Source organism: Panicum hallii, chromosome 3 (genome assembly GCF_002211085.1).
Source record: "Panicum hallii strain FIL2 chromosome 3, PHallii_v3.1, whole genome shotgun sequence".
Taxonomy (NCBI): Eukaryota; Viridiplantae; Streptophyta; class Magnoliopsida; order Poales; family Poaceae; genus Panicum; species Panicum hallii.
In genome coordinates, this window is record NC_038044.1 from 21,947,385 (window position 1) to 21,967,996 (window position 20,612).

A 20,612-nucleotide genomic window follows, 5' to 3' on the forward strand; every position below is an offset into this window, starting at 1 on the left:
GCCGTCACGTACCTCTCCTTCCAGCTCGTCTCCGGCGAGCGGGAGCAGTCGGCGGCGGGGAGGAGCCAGGACGCGGCGCGCAGCGCGAGCGCGTCGTACCGGGGCTTCCAGAGCTGGCGGTCGCGCTCCGCGACGAGGCACCTCAGCCCGGTGCAGACGCGCTCGACGCTCGCGAGGTCCGCGCCGCTCGCGAGCCGCGACAGGACCGCCGCCTTGGCGTCGCCGGGGAGCGACATGAAGCTGGGCTCCAGAGCGACGCCGTTCCTGCGGCACATGTCGACGAGGGCGCCGCGGCATAGGTCTTCGGAGATCCCGCGCCAGAGCCCCGCCAGCCTCGCGTCCCTCCTCAGCGCGCGCGCCGTGCCGTCCAGGCCGCCCGTCAGGAGCGCCGCGGCGGCGAGCGCGTCGACGAGCACGCAGCGCTCGACCGGCCACGGGTCCCACTTTACGTAGAGGATGAGGTGCTTCCTCCCGTGCGCCAGCATCCTCAGCAAGGCAGCGGCCTCCGAGCCCTGCCGGTGGAGCAGCTGCGGCGCGCCGTACCGGAGCGAGAGAGCCGACGCTGTCCTGCCCGCCTGCTTCGGAACCGTACTACCAGGCCTTCGGGACCGGGAGCCGTGGGCGCCCAAGGGCACGAAGCCGGCGTCGAGGAACGCGGCGTGGACGATGACAATGAGGCGGCCAAGGAGGCGCTCGGCGTCCCACCGGCGACCGTCGATCGACCTGTGGAGGGGAGAGACCATCACCATGGCGACCGGCGACGATGCCGATGACTTCGTCAGAACGCGCGGTGGTGAGAAAACAGCAAGCTCGAACGAGTGTACTAGTAGAAGAAATTTCACGGCCACTTCCTTGCATTGTTCCGTGCCACTAAATTATGATATGCTGCAACAAGAAAGATTTCATAGGACACTTGCCTATACAAATAATTCAAACTGTTTCCCATTGCTCAGCCGACTTAAATTTCATCGATAAGCTTTATTTCAAATGCCACCGTCAAACTCTTTGGCCTCAGAGCTCACCATGGCCTCAGGCCGGTTCGACTGTGTTCGCGAACGTGACTGTGGTCGTGGCAGGAGCTCCATCAGGATCTGGTGGCAGAGAAATGCAGCAAAAATAGTTGTTAGATTTGGCATCTCTGGCAGCAACGTGATTTCCTGATTACTCTAGAAATTACTATGTTGCCTATCATGGATTTTCAGTTTCCTGTTATTGCATTTTCATCGAGCTTTTGGTGCATTCGTAGGCATGTTTTTGAAGAGTGAATGCTACCTGCCTAGTATAGATTAAGAGGAGTTTCACAAACTGTTGTTAGAAACCTTAGGCGAAAGTTCATCAGTTTTTTCTCATGTAAAGAGTACTGCTGCCCAGTGTTTTGAATAATTGTATCAATGATTGGTTGGAGCATTTGTGTGTTCTTCCTCAGTATTTGTGAATGGATGAATATATGGGATCTCTACCATTCGTCTATGCAGGCGCGCCATGCTTATATACTAGAACATGTGGCGCGCAACCGCCTTATCATACAAATAATCTACAGAAATGAACCTGCATTTTTAGTAAAGACATAGCCAAAAAAATACAACTATGTAACTTTAAATCTAAAAATAGGCAGAGAAGATGATGCAGCTACAATCTATTCCATTTCCAGCACGCATAGGAAATCATGTATAAAGAGTACATTCCACTGCTATGATGCATCCGCCAACACTCCAATTGTTGTTCATTTATTTACAAATAAATATTTGCTATTCATCAAAATTAACACCCCACCTATTTTCCATCACAAATCTATATTAATCCGTAAATACGAAAACGGGCGGGACAATATAGAAATACGGCAAAAGAACCTCTAGCCTAGTGGTCAAAACACCTGAGTAGCATGAAGCAGGTCCGAGTTCAACTCCCCGTGGAAGCGAATATAGAAAAAAGCGAATCAAAAAATATAGATATACAAGTGGAACGGCATCTTTTTCGGTCTGTTTTCATCCGCATCCTAACACCAATCAAACATACGCAAGTTGCATATAAAAAAATATAGTGGTTAACTTGGTGGTTAATATTTGATTTACGTAAGATTTGCGTACTATATACTAATTTCTCCATCACTATACAATTCTTAAATCAAGGTATGTTGACGTTAGCCAATCCTTCACTTAAATACATATGCATGAGTACACAGATTTTAAAAATATAAGAGATGTACCGGTAGCACTGGCACTGAAAGTGCCCACCAAGCTTGTCTCTAATTTCAGCTATGTTTATGTCCTTTGAAAAGATTTGTTAATGGAAACAGAAACATAACATCACGAATCTAAACTTCTTCCACAAACACTACTAACTCACATATGTGAACGTTAATTTTAACAAAAATAAATAAAGAAAATGGTACGAAATTTCTTGAGCAATACAAATTTATCTTGCTAGTGATTTAAAACCATATAAAAATTTACTTATGAATCTTAGTGATATTGTGTACTACTGGAGGCCAAAAGTCTAAAAATCGAACAAACAAGTTCGTACCTATTTAATAATACCGAACCATATATCATCTATAATTGCTATAACAATCATATTTGAAAGTAGTAATAAGCATGTGTGTTAGTAATAGTAACATACTAGATGATGCATCTCATCTTTACCCTTAAGAACATGGTGTCTGTTGTAGACTACAAAAGTGACGCTTCTTTTTAATATTTAAAATGACGCCGTTCTATATATATTTTGGACGTAGTTTCTGCAGCAGCATGGCCAAGCAGGCAGGAGAGACAGCGAGATTCACAGAGAGAGCAGGGACGAGGTGGGCTAGTGTGGGGGCCACCACGTGGTGTGCCTGAGCTCGTGACCTCCGGACTCACGAGCAAAGCCGGAGGCCAGGGCCAGGAGCTTCTGCCACGCGTCAGCACACGAAGGCACGGTGAATCCGGAAACGCGGAGGGAGCGGTATACGGCAGCAGGTTTTAATTAACCCGATGGCTCAACTTTTTCACATTGTCCTGCACTTGTCCTACTATCTTCTCAAATTCAGTTCTATGAAGCAGAACCTACTCATGTTGAGTTCAATTCTTTTCCTCTCATAGTTTACATATACTTGACAGTGACTTTAAGATTACTCTTTTATGTTACCAAGATTGTTTGGCAGATTGTAACAAAATCTGTGTCATCCGTTCCTCTTGGGTAGGCTTACCTTTTTTTTTTTCTTTTGAAGCGGACGACATTACTGCCTGTCATTGTATCGATAGAGAAGAGAGTTTCAAAACTGTACAGAGAGAAAAGGCCAAAAACTCCAGGCAAGGAGCAGAAATAGAGGAAAAAAATTAAACTCAGGCTAAAGCTCCAGGGATGATTTTCTTAAACGGCCGTTTGGATCCTCTTATTTTAAAGGAATTGAAATCTACTTAATAAACTAGACTATTTGGTTTAGAATTTGACATCCCACTATTTTTCAACTACTTTCCAAAATTTAGATATAAACCTATTCTAAATTTATAGGATGGAAGATGGAACTTGATTCTATACAAAACCAAACCAAGCTATAATTCTATTATGTAACTTATAACACGATCTTTGACTCACTCGTCTATAGTACAAATATAGCACATACGTATCTTCCTCATAGCTAATAATCATATAGAAATATATTCCGTATATATTTATATTAGCTTAATAGATTTGTATCTAAATTATAATTATTAGAGTGGAATTCAATTCCACAGTTCCAAACAGGGCCTAAGCCGTTTGGCTCCTGCAGCACACCATGTGAGTGCCTTCTCGTTTATCTTTGCGATGAGCCCTTCTGTTGAAGTGATTTTTTTCCTAAAAATCCGCATTGACGTTCCATTACTCCCAAGCGACAAGAAGCAACAGCGAGCGGACTGCCCGAATTGGTAGGCCGGCGGTCTTGCAGTAGCAAAAACTACTGATATGTCCTCCTAAAACTTGGTTCAACCATTGCCAATTCTTTCTAACTTCTAAATAAGCTACAAATCTTGGTTAATATGTACTCTAAGATATCCTTCTTGCTTGAAAATTCTTCCAAGTGTATGGAAATCTGGCGTTAAAACGTTAGCAGGCCTACAAAGATAACAGTTATACTGGTACCTTTCATACAGTAGTTGAAATTAAAGTAATTTTAGCACCTGTCAGAGTAGAAACCACCCACACTTGATCATGAATACAAGCAGACCATATTGTTACTGAATGACAAACATTCAGAAGTAAGATATATGTTCTATGGTCTTCAGGAGACCAGAATTGATGATGTTGGTCATTGGCACAATAGTTCTAGGCTGCTCTTTTCATACTTAGTGCTCATTTACTGAATGTAGATCTTTTGTCAATCGTAGTAGAAAATTCAGATCAAGCATAAAAAAGGCTTAGAGCTGAAGAGGAGAAAAAAACCATCAAATTGAAATATTAATATACTTGCCAAATCCTGATTCAAATACATTACTACCTCTGTTCTTAAATATATGATATTGTTAACTTTTTTCTCCAACTTTGTCCAATAATGCTTATTTAATGAGTTAGTTAAATAAAGTAAAATGAGTAGCACTACGTCTATTATCAAAAGTATTTCAGATTTAACTTGTAGATTTATCTATTTGCATAAATATTTATAGAAAAGACGAATAGTCAAACAAGAGACAAAATCAATGATGTCATATATTTAAGAACGGAGGTAGCACTTGTTTAGTTTGGGTGGCCTGTAATCGGATGGATGCCGCAGGATATAATAATAGCCTTGTACAGAGGTAAGCTACTGCATACTTCAAACTCACATGATAGGATTGTCTATGATTTATGATCAAAACTGATGTAATTAAAATGAAATTCACATGAAGGATATTTCTTTCTAAGAAGAGCACACCGGAGATGAAAGTAATGTTTATAAACTATTATGGCTTGCTACACATTAGATGTTTTTGTACTTTATTAACAGGCTCTTATACTTCTGTTTTTGTATGTTTTGCTCAATTCAACTAGAACTAGCTAGGTATCTAAGGATCTTGTTCCGTTGCTTATAGACAATATATTATTTCCTTCCTGCATCTAGCCTCTCAGTCTGTTGCGTATCTGAATTTACTGATTTATTATAGAAAAGTAGCAAGTTGCATCCACTAACTATCGCCCGATCAGGAGAGAGGGGACTAATTCTTGAAGTCTCAAAGTCTTTGAAGGGACAGGAAGGACAACTTCAACAAGTTTCTTCTATGAAACTCTGGTCTGGTTTCTGTAACTTCCTACTTGGATGATAATATGCGTGACTTCATGTTTTCTTTCTCCAAGAGGATTGATCTGGTTCTGTATTGCTATTGGGAAATTATATTAGAAGCTCTCTTCACATTTCTGTTCAACAATAATAAGCTATCCTTCCCTTAGAGGTAAGAAGATACATTAACCTCGTTCCACCCAGAGGAACGTGGGGCGGGGACTGGCAGGTCCGCCCCGCACTCTATGGAGCCATCAACTAGGCTCAGTTCTCAGCTATTGTTCATTTCTTACGACCAAATTAATGTAGTGTGTTTCTTTAGTAAGTGATCATTATATATCCATCAATGTGTGAATCTCGGCTGGAATATCATTTTATTTATCCAATCACTCATAGTTCCACTCTGCTCACCAAAAGTTATGATCTGTACTTTGCAGGTTATACGAAATCCTAGTAGCCCTATACACGTTTTTCTTCACTAGATTCTTAACTGCTGTGGTCGCAGAAGTTACCCACGCAAGAACAGGCTTATTAGGATATCAAAACCTCTCTGACTCTGCAACTTGAAGCGGAGCTTCAGCTTATTAACATGCTCTTAATGTTATGACCTGACCTGAGTCTAGAATTTGACCTTGTTATTATCTATCTCCTGTAGCAATAGCATCTTTGAGATGGTCCTTCGCAGTGCATGAGCGTTAGCTGGTTATAAGGAGCAAATGTAGTTTGAGCTTATAGTTTAGTTCTAAATAATTATACATGTCATTCAGATCTTCATCAAGTCTTCATCGGAGTTAATTTGCATATAAAATTATTTGTATCAGTATGATAATATAGACGTATGATTTTCGTCCATACCAATACACAATTATATTTGCTAGTAAAATCAAAAATTAGTTTGTCGTATGGATAGTATACCATCGTCGTTGCAGAGATACCGCGCGTTTATTTTGAGTTACCAAGCCGGAATGAGAATTCGTAGTCACCTGTATCTGTTCAGCGGCCTGGGCCTGGATCACGTGGTGGAGCAAAGAAATCAATCGCCAGCTAGGAGAGGAGGCCCCGCTGACCAAGAAACACGGTTTGAAGGCTCGTTCAGAAACCAGCCAAGCCAACCAACCATCACGCCACGCCGACGACCCTCGAGGCTCGAGTTTTGACAGCGGACGCCCGCGCCGACGACCCGGCCAGCCACCCGCTCGCCCTCCATGGCTCTGGCTCCCACGCCGCCGCAGCAGCGGCCGACGATGCGCCACTCCTCGGCGTTCCTCCTCCCACCGCCCTCCCCGTCCTCCTCGCCCGCGCCCGGTGGCGGCCCCGCCGACGCCGCCACCGTCGCGCTCGTCGTCCTTAACCAGCCGCTGCCCCGCTTCGCGCCCCTCCTCTGGTCCCGCGGTAACCGCCCGGCGGCCCGTCTGCTCCTTTTGAAGTCCTTTTTTGCTTGCTGTAAGCCTGTAATCGCGCGCGCTGGCGTACGTTGCTGACTGACGGGCTCCCTGTTTTCCTGGCGCGGCGGGCGGCCTCCGTGTGGCTGAACCAGCGGCGCTGCGGGTGTGCGCGGACGGCGGCGCCAACCGCGTCTTCGACGGCATGCCGGAGCTGGTCCAAGGCCAGGACGCCGGCGAGGTCCGCGCGAGGTACGTGGTAACGACGCGCCCCCCGGTCCACGGATCTTCCCCTGCTTTCCGAATGCGATCTCTGTTGGAATCTTGCTGCGACATCAAGCATGCCCAGCGCGTGCTTGATGCAATGCTCGGGGAGAGTGGTGTGCTATGCCAACGCGTTGCCTGCTCTGCTCTGGTGCTGCTGCTGTGTGCATATCTGATTAGCAAGCGTAAAGGTTTCCGGTATCTTCGAGTAGAGCGGAATTAGTTTTTTTTTTTTCTGATTCTGCAAAAATCAGCTGCTACTACTAGTAGTGATGCTGCTGCTGGCGTTGGCTGGCACTTCTCGGTAAAACGGCAGCTTATTGGCTAAGATCTGCATTGCTGTTAGTAGTGGTAACTGCATTCACTTACTTATTTGCTATATCATGAACGAATATGCATAAGTCGCAATAAGCTCTTTCCTGTAAAGGCAAAAGGCTAGCAGTTACTTTGAATATTATTTCCATTGTGCATTTCAAACAGCTACCTAATGGAGCCTCATTTTTCTCTTACTGTTTTTTTTATTTCTTTATGAAGGTACAAGCCAGATGTAATCAAAGGGGATATGGACTCAGTAAGACCAGAAGTGAAGGAATATTATTCCAACTTGGTAAACTGCTTTAAATTTACAATCCATAATTCAAAACTAGATACAAGGAAATAAATGAGGTTTGAGCTAGATTATTTGGTACATAGTAATCAGAGCCAGCCGATAAAATTCTCTCATTAATTTGCAATGATGGGCCGTATTCTGTGTTTTTCATTCACTGCAGATATTAATTCTGTTATTTACTATTCTTCATGCTAGAAAATGAAGGTATGTTTGATTGTGGGAAGCTTAGCTGTGGGTTATTACGAACACCATTAGTGGATCGTGAACTTAATAAAAAGAAAATGTATTTACATAATTCTTGGAAACATCTGCCCTCAGTACAACTGCTTGATAATAAGCTCGAGGACAAGAAGATCATAATAATTTAATTTTCTTAGCGACTCTTTTAGTTTTTGGCAATCGAGTTGACCTTTTCCTTGTACTAGTTTGTTCTTTTTGAGCATAACAAAATAATGATGGACTTGCACCTATCAAATGAAGATTTTATCCAAAAGTGGATAAACAACAGTATCTTTTTTTTTCTGACTTAGCACAATATTGGTGGAGGTATCTAGTTAAGATACAGCTAATTGATTGCGGTTATAGTATCAGCTTTAACATAATGGTTGCAGATTCTTGTGACCTTGACAATTTGTTTTTTTCTGTCCAGCAAAAAGTGCATCTCTATCATTTGTGTCATTGATGTTGTTATATCAAATATTTAGTCTTATTGCATAAAATGTTTTTCAATATGTACATTAGTATTTGATCTTCAGTTTCATGCAGGGTTTTCTCAAAACAAACTCTTATCTTACAGCATATCTTCTGAAACAGTTCTCTTGTGTTATCAACTGCAGGGTACCAAAATAGTTGATGAGTCACATGATCAGGACACCACTGATTTACACAAATGTATATCTTTTATAGCTAAGAATTCAACTGTTGCAGACAAATCTAACGTATGCTGATTTCCTTACTTCCAGCTTTATAATGCAGTTTGTTACTAACAATTGATGGAAGAACAACCCCGTCTTTACAAAATTTATTGCCATGTCTTTTCTGCAGCTCTGCATCCTTGTCCTTGGTGCGTTAGGAGGAAGGTTTGATCATGAGATGGGAAATATCAATGTACTTCATATATTCCCAAACATTAATATCATCCTCCTATCGAATGATTGTCTGATCTTTCTCCTCCCAAGAACACACGCCCATGAGATCCACGTTGAACGGTCGATTGAAGGCCCCCACTGTGGGTTGATCCCAATTGGGATGCCGTCAACTAGCACCACGACCACTGGACTCCGGTGGAATTTAGGTGAGTGTCGTCCTTATCTTGCATGGCGGATTGAGCTATACCAGCATGAGCTATGGAGGATTGATCTTTACAATGTGTTTCATTTGTACAGACAATACCAGCATGAGCTATGGAGGATTGATCAGCACGTCAAACATCACGGAAGAGGACAAGGTGACGGTCACCTCAGCGTCCGATCTTATCTGGACAATATCGCTCCAGAACTGAATCTACAGAGTACCATTATCTGTACCAATACAAGGTTCCTATTTTGTCTCATGTGTTCTGCACCACGGAGATGTACCTGATTACTACCAGCAGAAAGGACAATATATTCCGTTGCCCTTGATGTTGCAAACCTGATAGAGAGTTATTATATGTAATTTGGCGGTTCTGATTAACAAGATATGGCTTTGTGTTTGCAAAAAGTTCAACTATGTGTAATGGGCTATTGAAGTATCTGTTGTGCCAAGAACCAGTTTCCCAAATACTCTTCCAAGCAAAGCTCTCTTCTACACAGAAGTGACTTAACAACTGCTGCGCCAGAGATGAGATTTTCAGATCAACACTATATGTTTTGATGATCTGGTCTGATCCAAAAATCAATAATTACATATTTGCGCTGGGAAATTTCTCAAATAGTATTTTAATTACTCTTGTGATGGTTTGTGTTTGTTTAATTAACGCTGCGGGTATTATTTGGTTGGTGTGGTAGCTTTTAGCATGACTATTATTTATTTTACATATAGTTATACAATACGGTTTTAAATGCTGCATGTACTCCCTCCGGTTCCATAAGTAGATCGCTTTAGGATCTCTTTAGCTCAACTCGTCAATCCATGAAAAGTTAAATAATAACATAGATTGAAAATACATGGTTGATGTTACAAGATTCATCATGGAATACATGGTTGATGTTACAAGATTCATCATGGAAAGTACTTTCATAATATATATATAACTTTCTCTAACTAAAGTATTTACTTTAAAAAATGCAGCTCAAAGTATCATATTGAAGACCATGTCGATATCGTAAACAACTTACATTTGGAACCAGAGATCATATGTTTAAGAAATCCTATTACGATAATATCCATCTTTACGATACTGATGACGCAATGGTTGCCAATATCCATGAGAATTAATCATAACCCAATTGGATTAGCATGAGGATTTTATTTCCAATTCAGTCAAAGGTACATAATTTAGTTGTCAAAACAGCATCCTGCGTTTGAAACAGTCTATAAAACCTTTTTTTTAGCAGAGGTGGTACCAGGAACAATCAGCTCGAAGGGAAGAAAAGGAAAGAACCTTAGACCTTCACAAAGAAAAAAGAAAGAAGAACCTTAGACTACAACTTTCCGCTTTCCGTATACCAAGACGTATAGTACACTCGCGCCAAAAAAAAAATGAAATTTGAGCTGTCATTTAAATCCTATTCGGCCCACATCCAGTAAAGTTGGCCCAGAAAGAAAAAGGCTTTAGCGAGATAACGGCCCGGCCGCTCTTGGAGTCTCTTCTTCCGCCACTCCGCACCCCCTCACCGCCGTCTCTTCCCCCAAAAGACCAAAACCCTAGCCCCTCTCCGAACCCTAGCTGCCGCCGGCTGCCAGCATGGGGGGCTCGCGGCGCAAGTTGAAGCGCTCCCGCGCCAAGGTCCGCGTGGGTCTCCCGCGCAAGAAGCCGCGAGAGTTCTTGCCGGCCTTCGATCTCCCCGAGGCGCTCGCCGCCGCCGCCGCCGAAGGCGGGGCGGGCTGGGACGCTGAGGGCAGCGTGGTGAAGAACTACGCCGCGTTCGGGGTGGTGGCCAACCCTAACCTCCTTGGCGCGCACTCCCGCGGCACCCCGCGGCTCGTCCAGAGCGCGCCGCTGCAGGCGCCCGACATCGCTGCCGCGCGCGCCCCCGTCCCGGAGTTCGAGCCCATCGACACCGGCAGCGACCTCGAGAACGACGGTGAGCCCCTTGCACCGTTTCATGGTGTTTATTGGGAAATCCTGGAGCTGAGTTGCCTTATATGAGTGCAAAGTTTTTGGTGCGATTCGCATGTTTCGCGTAGCTCTAACCTCTCAGTATAAAGGCGGTAGCTTCACCTTGATTTGGATGTGTCTGGTTTGATTATATTGGTTGCAGATCTTACTTACCGTGGTTGTTGGCTTCCGTGACTATGCTATTCTGAGAGATGGACCAATATAAAATGTTTATGTGGCGGTAGCTGTGATGTTATATATAGCATTTGATGAGTCTCTCTTAAATTTGATTTCCTCTATATTATGAATGATTGCTTTTGAGTGCTGAATCTTCTAAAGAAATCCATGCTACTTGAATCCAGCAATGAGGTAGGATTATCAATAATCTGATTTCTTCCACACTTCAATCTAGGAACTGAGCAGCTGATGTTTCAATCTGAGAAGTGTGTAGTTCGGAGAAAGCTTCTTCAAATGTAATGGCAACTTTTTTTAATAATTACAGTGTTAGAGGAGATAAAACAAAGGTTAAATTGTAAAGCTCTCATGGTTTTGTTAGATAAATGATCTATCATGCCCCGCTGAGATTATAATGAGTTCTGCCAGTTGAATTGGTTCATTCAAGTTGACGATGCATTAAATCCGTTTTGATTCTCTATCCACAGTAGCTTGTCTTGTGCTTGTTTACTGGCATTATTCTTGCGTATTGCCATGATCTACATATGTTGTCTGAAGAGTATGAAAAAAAATGGTTTCTGCTCAATGTAGCGAATTCCATCCATCATGGATTTTTCTGTATATCACCAAATGTGCAATGAGCAAAATTGGATTCTATTTCATCTTGTAATATATTGTATTCAAGCAGAACCTCAAAATGCATCATTTATGTATTAATTCTAGCAATATGATCATGATGTTTTTTGTCTATAAACTATATTCCTCAGCACTGATGTCCATAAAAGTGTGTTCACTTTTTTACCCTTGATATTCTTTCAAGATTGCTTTTAGCATGTCCATGCAAGGTAGCAATATACCATTTAGAGGTGTAATATGCATGTATAGTTTCATGTGTCCTTTGATGTGGTTTAAGGGGTAGCTTTTATGCTTGTGCATGGTTATCATACCTTAATTATTGTGCATAGAAGAGAAGACTTTGATTATGCAACATAGATTGAGAAAGAAAGTTCCTATGATTCAGTGAGTATAACAGTTTACCTGTGTATGATACTCATCCAAATGTTTCTATGTAACAGATCTGAAATCTGCGCTCGGGAAGAAAAGGAAGGATGGCAAATCTGCACCATTGCAACCACTGACTAAAATTCAACGTGTTTGCATTGGCAGATTAATAGAGAAGTATGGTGATGACTACAAGGTATAATCAAGTACCAAAATGTGTCATGATCTGCTCGTGATACATAGATTTTAAATTCTGGGAAGGTAGATTGAAAACTGTCATGCTTGCAGGCCATGTTCATGGATACCAAGCTGAATGCGATGCAGCACTCAGTGGGTACATTGAAGAAGCTCTGCGAAAGGTACCACGCTGATGGCAAGATTTTCGTCTATCCACTGTAGTATCTCATGCAGACATCTATAGTTCAGTTTCTCAGTTACTCTGTTCTTTCTGCTAATGGAGCAAGAACAATTTTGTCGATAATGATGGTACTTGCGGATGACTAGAGTGTAATCGTGAGCTTGTTCCCTTGTCATATGTGTTGTTGGCAATACCATCCTGATCTTGAGCGGCTTGAGATCGAAACTGGTAGTCCAGAACTGTTGTGTGCTTCAGCTTCATATGTCGTGCATACTTGCCTACTTGAGGTTTGGCAGCTGTCATTACACTATATCCATGGACCATGGTGTCACTTGGTCCCAATAGTTTACTGCTCTCTTTGTACGAGTGGATTAAATTTAAATAGGTTCAAAATATTCATCGGTCTTATGGTAAGCAACGGCACATGTAAATCTCATTATTGCAAATGGATGCTCGCATTGCTATTGTTTAGGCAATTGCAGATTTGTCACTGCTTTAAACCTCTATATTGCAAACTTGCCACTAGAAAATTGTAAAGGTGCTACTAAAACTGTCATTCCAGTTGCCTTGTTGTAAAATGTAAAATCAGTGTTAAATTTACCAGTGCACCTACATTGTTGGAACCTCTGGCCGTTTGCATTTTAAGAGGATTAGTAAGGACGAAGCACATATAGGAGCTAGGAAATCGTTCTCTTTGCCTAGGTTTTTGTTATAACACGAGCAATGCATGTGGACTGTGAATTTGTTTAGGTTAAGTACATAGTACATCCTTTTGCAGTCTCCCTCGTCCAATCAATGCCCGTGTGTCATGTTTGAGTTGGGATATCGACATCCGTATCCAAGAGAATTCACGTTGCACAAATTTCACCTAAAAGATGGACCAAAAGAAGAGCATTTTGGCGAGGTTCATTGTGCCCAGATTGGACTAAACGAAGAGCATTTGATGAGGGTTATTGCTTAGGGGCTGTTTGGATCCTTTTATTTTGGAGGAATTAAAATTTACTAGGCTATTTGGCTTAGAATTTGATATCCAGATATAAATATATCCTAAATTCATAGGATGAGAGATGGAAAAGGATGAGAGATAAAAATTGATTCTATACACCATCAAGCTGTATTTATGTTCCGTAACTTATAACACGCTCTTTGGCTCACTCGTCTATATTAGAAATATAGCATATAATTATCTCTCTTATATGGTCAACAATAATATACAGATATATTCCGTATATAATCATATTAGTTTAATAGATTTCGGTCTAAATTATAATTATTAGAATGGAATTCAATTCAAACGAGGCCGTAAGGATATTCATATATAGAGTAAATCCTAAAGATTCCTTACTAAACATGCCATGCGTCTCTAATTGACAATGTTTACATGTTGTCCAGGAAAAAGAAAACTCGTGCAATCCCTATGCGTATGACCAAACTCACGCCTCACATACACAAAGGGTCTATTTGGATGGGTGTATATCCTCTAGCCAGACTTGAATAATACAGGATGAGCCTGTTTGGTTGCCTGGGGTAGCCCGGTCCTGGCTCACGTAATGCCCGAGTGACGCAGCAACACACCTCTTGTACGCGAATCCAATTCGGCGCTCGCGCGCTACAGCCCTTACTAGCGCGCGATGTGACAGCGCGGTGGAGCTGTCTCCCCACCCACGTGACGGCAAGTATTCATTTATTTTCTTTTTTATTTCCAGTTTTTTCCCATTACGTTCCGTAATAGCAGGTGTAATCATTTCTTTTCCTTTTCAGATTTTTCTTTTTTACTTTATATTTATGTTTGAAGTTCTTTTGGCATCTATATTTTATAAAAACCATACTAAAAGATATATCAAGAATTGTACTTAAAACATGTATGATGAACTTATGTGTAGAAAAGATTGTGCGAGAAATCTTCCTGATAAAAATCACAATTTTATAGAAGTTGTGCTAAAAGATTATTCTCCACAAGTTATTTGGAAAAAAACTATGTATTAAAATTGTATGTATCGTAAAAGTTGTGCTAAAATGTTATTCTTCAAGCAGTTGTTAGGAAAAACTTATACGTAAAAGTTGTATTTATCGTGATGAGAATTTATCTTTCAAAAGGTACGTGTAAAAAGTTATGCGTAAAAGTTATTTTTTTGAGCTATAACTTTCTAGAAAAGAAAAGATGCGGAGAAAAAAACATTCCTAAAAAGGAAAGGGACCTGCTGTCCGACGCTAGGAGGGACTCCCTCTTGTATCTTCAATTAGCTGAGTCACCTTCCCTCAAATACACACCTTATTAGTTGTATCAACTGGGATAATGCATTGCTCAGCATCTCTATAAGAATCCAACCGGTTACATCCAAAAACAGCGTGCTACAAATTTCTAAACAATATCATGACTTTCTTAATGATTCTTATAATTGATACAGAAAGAGCATCAAGTTTTGACGATTAACAACAAGTTGATAACTTGATTATTACGACAAACATGTGTTTTGCAGTGGCAATCTAAAAGTTAGTGCAATGATGGGCTTTCATGGAATTCTTGATCCCATCATTGAATTTTCGTTTATTTGTGCACATGATATACACGAAGACTAAGGACGAGCTAGTTCCGAGTGTCAAACACGTTGAGAGAAACTTGGAGTTGCCTAGGTTTTTATTTTTATTTGGGTGTACTATCGGTGATGTTATATCTGATGGAGGGTTCATTCCGCATTGACCGATTGATTCAATCGTCTTGCGAAGAAATACATCGTTCAACTATCAGCAAATTGACGGGCACCGACCGATTCGGAATCGGTATCATGGTCCATGGACCGAATTAGTTGAGGAACAATATGGAGGCTCAGTTATAGAGCAACGGTAGTTCTTTTGGAGGAGCTCTATATACAATGTTTCATCACCGCCAATTAAGCTCTGTTACCACCTGGTGAAGTTCATAGTGATAGTTGGACTAGAAGTGATCTTGGAATTTATTGATTGAAGATTAAGGATATCATCAGTGTATGGAGGGTAGCAGCTTTTGCTTGTTCTGGTATCTCATGCATAGTTATAGGACCGGATCGGACAATGAACCGCTTAGGCTCTCGGTTCCCGATTTTTTTGGTTCAACTGGTTAGACCGGCGGTTCAACGCAGTTCAAATAGAACAAGTTATATGCTAAAATCACAAAGATAACCGCATCCTGGTGGTGGGATCCATCCATTCTGGTGGGCTGAGGTGTTGAGTTGGAACCCCCATCCCAACACCTTTAACCATTTTTAGCATCTTAACCCGTATGCATGTCGGATCTTTTACCTGACCCGGATCGGCTGAGGCTCTGGTTCGCGGTTCAACCGGTCGGATCGACACAAAACCCACTCCCTGCGCACGATTTCCTCCCGTTGGCCCCTGTGCGACGGTCTTTCCCCGATCAGCAACGATTCATTAGTCCGGTTTTATACCGGTTTTGGTCTAAAAACCGGTGGCCTGAGCAGTTTTCTTCGGTTTGCTTGCATGCTCGATCTTTTACATGACAAGGACCAGCTGAGTCTCTGGTTCGCAGTTCAACTGGTCGGACCGGCCGGTCCTGATAACTAGGCTCTCATACCCTAGAAGAGCTGCTTCATCTTTGGATCTATTGGAGCCCTCTTCTCTGACGGTCTAGGTTTGAAATGCTACTTCTGAAATAAAGACTTCTGAGGGGCCGGGTTGGTTGTTCTCTGCTTCTTCGTGCGGGGTCCATCAAGTGGGAGCTGCGCCAGCTGTTTTGGTAATCAATGGTGGAGGAGTACGACTCTTGGTCTTTCCAATATTGCCCATCTGGAGACGATGCTGAAGGCTACTGTGTTTGTGGAGAAGGTGGATCAAAGTCATCATTATTGGCGCCCAATGGAGAAGGGGGATCCATGGGCGGTGCTGTCCCGGTAAGTATGATGCAGAACTTGCGGCATAGAATGCAACCATGGGTGGCCTCTCCTAATGTCCTTCCTCCATCACCTCCAACAAAATCAAGTGCATCATAGTGATGATGGAGCAGTCAGGAGGAATATCCATACCATGTATCGTACCGTCAGGCAACACTGATTAGGCCAATCCGTAAGCCACCCGAACGGATATATTCTTCGCTTTTATATGTACCGCACATGGTATGGGCATAGTGATATCATCCACAGGGTATCTTTGGTTGTCGCTTGGCTCGATCTCGGGGGACTCAACATTGACGGCCGTCGTTTATGAGAGGGCGGGCTAACCATAACATCAGGCTGAGGCTGTTGCAACCTAGTAGCCCTTTGGTTGAGAGCTTGCTCCACTGCCCGATGAACCCTTGGATAGAAATCTGCTTCTAATAGTTTCACTCTTTGGTCCATCTTAGCTTCTAAGGCACGGATTTTATCATTCTATTCTACCTTGCTTTAATTTTCTGATGAGTTTTATATGAGCTATCTCCAGCCCAAGCATATTTCCATGGAACCACGCCGATGCCGCAGGCTCATCCAAGGTGTTTGGAATTCTGTAGAGCCTTGGTTAGCTCATTGTTTTCCCGGTAAGGCTTGAATGTTCTTTGTTTGCCCTCTTCTATTGCTGTAACAATACTTCAGATCACATCTTCTACCTCTAGGGCCATCATAAAGGAGCCATCCTCCGGGTTAAGCTGGGCACAAAAGTAAACAACCATTGCTTTGATCTATGCGGCCAGTCCTGAGTCACCGGTGGGATACCTGTATCAATAAGGTCATGCTTTATCATTTCAAATCTAAATTACTTGCTAATTACATCTAATAAATAAATAATTCAAGCTTAATTATCGCATGTAGTATAATTACAATATTTTAAAACTAAATTAGTTGCTAGCTGCATCTATGTATACAAACAAATAAGTCATGTAAAAAATTGCTAACCTTTTTTCTTTGTTTGAGTGGAAAAATTTAAAAAACTTCACCCTCACCTCCCCTCACTATAGTTGGCCATAGGCGCGAGGTCCATGGCCCGGCCCACGGCACGGCTTTTTGGCCCGGTACGGCATGAAGTTAATCAGACCCGGGCCGGCCTGGCACGGGCGTCGTGCCGTGCCTGGGCCGACGCCTCGGCACGTGGGCCGGCCCAACCGGGCATGATTAGTGGCCTGCTCAAATTAACAGCCCACCACACCATCCAGCCCACATATAAATACACATTTTACATCTCAAACCCTAACTCTCACCAACCCTATCACTTCCTAGCCGCCGCCCATCGACACCTACTCCCCTCCCTCGCGCGGCTGACGCCTGAGTCCCAACCTCCTCCTATCCCGGCGCAGCAGCGAGGCTTGCTCCCATCCCCACCCATAGGCGCGGCTGGCGCCTAGTTTGCCCTCCCCACGCGGAGGCGCCCGGCCTCCTTCCGCCCACGTGCGGCGGTGCTGCCGTCAACCATCCCTTCCCTGCCGTCGACAACAATGGCAGTCGCCGCTCCTTCCTAGCGCGCCTGGCGCCTGGCCTACCCTCCCCGCACGGAGGCGCGGCGGCGCCTAGCCTCCTTCTGCCCACGAGCGGCGGCGAGGCCAGCAGCCAACCCTCCCAGCCCGGCTGGCACCTGACCTCCTTCTGCCCTCTCCATGGTGCCGCGCAGCCGGCGCCCGGCCTCCCCTCCCCGCGTGGCACGATGGCGCCTAACCGACGGCGGCCGCCTTCCCTCCCCAAGGCTGCATGGGCTACCCGGGCCTGCGTGGGCTAATCGAGCCGTCGGTCTGACCCGGCATGCCTAAAAGTCCCCCGTGCTATGCCTGGGCCGAAGCCTCGGCACGTGGGCTGGCCTGACCTGGCATGAATAAATAATCGGGCCAATCATGCCGGGCCTAATCGGGCCTGGGCCATGCCGTGCCAGGCTGCCCGAATGACCAACTATACCCCTCACCGTGCTGCCATGAACAATGGCTGGGTTCATGGAGCTTGGGAAAGGGGAGGGGGTCTGATATATATCAAGATTTTAAATAGACAGCTATAGCTGCTAGGAGGGGCAGCCGCTACGGCATTTAGCCCGCTAAAACTGGTTATAGCCCACTAAATGCCGTTTATAGCCTTCTAAAAATTGTAACGGCAGCTCTGCCACTAAACATCTTAGCCGGTGATTCAAAATGATGGTACATAGGCCACGTTCCGGTACTAATTCTACCAAGAGATATTAGTACCGGATCGTGCTACAACCCGGTACCAGTAGCCCCCTCTCTAAGCACATGGCCTCGCATCCGTACTACCGGCTGCTACCGACCAGTATTTTTAGCGTGAACTCATAGGCCGTTCTCTAGCAGTGACAGCTGGTCTTCGAGAAATTAATTGGAGCGGTACATGCAGATGAAATCTGGAGGTTGAAGGTTGGGTCGTTGTCTAACGGTTGAGTATAGTCGAAGGTAAGCATGCTCATTTTCAGTCGACTAGCTAGCGACGCCCTTATTTACACTAATTATGCAAGTGTCGTTTGTTTGGTAAATACGACGAATAAGACGCATAGGAAGCACAGCTACCGTTTCATCCAAAGAACAAAGCTGATCAGTAAATTTGGCATCTACATGAGAATACACTGAGAAAATAACTCAATATTTTGTCCTCTTTCATATGACGACGCATGAGAAACAGTTACTCCTATGTTCGTCCCCAACAGCTACGAGACTCTTCGCGCCTGCCTATACATAACAACATTTTGCTTGCCATCTGATCCGCCAAAAACAAGACAACAACCGCAAACTGCTGCCACAAAGATTGCAATCTCTTATATGCTCTGCTGCTTGTATATATGTAACGTAGTTGGTAGCGCAGGAAGTAATCAATTCATCATGAAGAAGAAGTCGGGGGCATCCAACTACCTGTGCATCGCACCCATCTTTAACTCCTGCCTTTCCTCCGGTAAGCAACCGTCAAATGACGCTGGCAGAAACCGGCTGAGCTTCTCTTTCCCGGACAGTCTCGCCGGCGGCAAGACCCAGCGCCAGCATCAGCAGCAGCAGCAGCAGCCGGAGGAGCAGAATTCAGAGAGCATCATCGACCCAGCCGCCTCAATCATCACCAGGAAGGACGGCCGGCACTGCACCGTAATCGTAGGCACCATCTTCGGCTGCCGCACCGGCCGCGTCACCTTCTGCGTGCAGCGAGACGCCGCCGTGCCGCCCCCGTTTCTCTTTGAGCTCTCCGTCCCGATGCAGTCCCTCGCTACCGAGATGGGTTCAGGCCTCCTCCGCATCGCGCTCGAGTGCCACCGCCCCAGCGGCATACCTCATCACGACGGTGGCCGCGGCGGTGGAGGCAGCAGCGCTGCTACGGGCGGAAGCACGAGCAGGAATGTGTGGAAGGCGTCCTGCAACGGGTGCGATGTGGGGTACGCCGTGCGACGGCGTCCAACGGACTGGGATCGGCGCGTGCTGGAGAACATGCGGACGATGACAACCGGAGTCGGTGTGCTCCCGCCCACGGTGGCGCTGGAGGAACGGCCCAACGATGGGAACCTGCAGGACGGTGGCGGCGGCAGCGGCAGCGGGGAGGTGCTGTACATGCGGGCGACGTACGAGAGGATCGTGGGCTCAAGGGATGCCGTATCCTACCACCTCATCAGCTCCGGCACTGGGGGCGGCAGCCCGCCTCAGGAGCTAAGCGTCTTCTTACTGCGGACCAGGGGTGACTGATGAGACCTCGGACATAATATTCTGCGTATGCATCGCGCACATTAATTTGTTATTATTACTATCGTATAGTCAGTGGCTCAGTGCACCTTTGTTGGACGAGCCATTCAGTACAATGTGTCTGGTCTTCATGTGTACATGTAATAGAATGCTTGGCTTTTCTAAATATAGTATTTTTAATATGTATTTAGACTATCATTTAATAAGCATAGAAAACTAAGGGTCTGTTCGGATCCTTTGGCAAAAGGGCAAATAGCAAAAAATTTGCTCTTTTTTTCCATTTAGACCCAAACACCCTATGGCAAAAAGAAAACAGCAAAAACAGATAGCAAAAGGAAACAGCAAAAAATTTGCTCTTTTTTTTTCCATTTGGATCCAAGCACCCTATGGTAAAAAGGAGAAAAGAGGTTTAAATGAGCTTTTGCCAAAACTTTTACCATTTGGATCCAAACACCCCTAATGGTAAAACTTTTGCCACTTTTGGCAAATGGCAAAATTTTTGCCCTTTTGCACTTTGGATCCAAACACTACCTAAAATAACCTACTACTAGATTTGCGCTTTTCCTAATAGTTAAAAACCGTCGGCCACTGCACTTTCCTTTCGGGAAATCTATTGGACGACGGCTTTTGTCGCGGATTACTCATCAGATTAGGTTCGGCCATTATGATGCTGATGATTTCAACAACCATCGGAGGTGGTATACGCCGGACATTTGTTTGTTATCCGTTCCGTTTGGTTTAACAGTGAAACACTACT

The 20,612-nt window shown here is 44.1% G+C and overlaps 3 protein-coding genes across 3 annotated transcripts; all 3 read left to right on the top strand.

Moving 5' to 3' along the window:
• Positions 1-6,312: 6,312 nt before the first annotated feature.
• Positions 6,313-9,213, top strand: LOC112886346 (thiamine pyrophosphokinase 3-like). Its single transcript, XM_025952226.1, has 6 exons — positions 6,313-6,604; positions 6,750-6,846; positions 7,393-7,465; positions 8,305-8,406; positions 8,513-8,762; positions 8,854-9,213. The coding sequence occupies exons 1-6, from the start codon at positions 6,418-6,420 to the stop codon at positions 8,967-8,969; spliced, it is 825 nt and encodes a 274-aa protein (XP_025808011.1). The 5' UTR covers positions 6,313-6,417; the 3' UTR covers positions 8,970-9,213.
• A 1,039-nt stretch (positions 9,214-10,252) lies between these two features.
• Positions 10,253-12,661, top strand: LOC112886287. The gene is made up of 3 exons (XM_025952144.1): positions 10,253-10,695; positions 11,960-12,081; positions 12,174-12,661. The coding sequence occupies exons 1-3, from the start codon at positions 10,356-10,358 to the stop codon at positions 12,282-12,284; spliced, it is 573 nt and encodes a 190-aa protein (XP_025807929.1). The 5' UTR covers positions 10,253-10,355; the 3' UTR covers positions 12,285-12,661.
• A 6,354-nt stretch (positions 12,662-19,015) lies between these two features.
• On the top strand, positions 19,016-19,858 carry LOC112883869 (protein MIZU-KUSSEI 1-like). Its single transcript, XM_025949125.1, has one exon. The coding sequence runs from the start codon at positions 19,016-19,018 to the stop codon at positions 19,856-19,858; it is 843 nt and encodes a 280-aa protein (XP_025804910.1).
• Positions 19,859-20,612: the final 754 nt, after the last annotated feature.

Coding starts and splice junctions, on each gene's coding strand:
- LOC112886287 (XM_025952144.1), top strand. CDS start 10,356: ATGGGGGGCTCGCGGCGCAAGTTGAAGCGCTCCCGCGCCAAGGTCCGC. Junction 10,696..11,959: donor CAGCGACCTCGAGAACGACG/GTGAGCCCCTTG, acceptor TCTATGTAACAG/ATCTGAAATCTGCGCTCGGG. Junction 12,082..12,173: donor AGTATGGTGATGACTACAAG/GTATAATCAAGT, acceptor TCATGCTTGCAG/GCCATGTTCATGGATACCAA.
- LOC112886346 (XM_025952226.1), top strand. CDS start 6,418: ATGGCTCTGGCTCCCACGCCGCCGCAGCAGCGGCCGACGATGCGCCAC. Junction 7,466..8,304: donor AGGAATATTATTCCAACTTG/GTAAACTGCTTT, acceptor TATCAACTGCAG/GGTACCAAAATAGTTGATGA. Junction 8,407..8,512: donor CTGTTGCAGACAAATCTAAC/GTATGCTGATTT, acceptor TCTTTTCTGCAG/CTCTGCATCCTTGTCCTTGG.
- LOC112883869 (XM_025949125.1), top strand. CDS start 19,016: ATGAAGAAGAAGTCGGGGGCATCCAACTACCTGTGCATCGCACCCATC.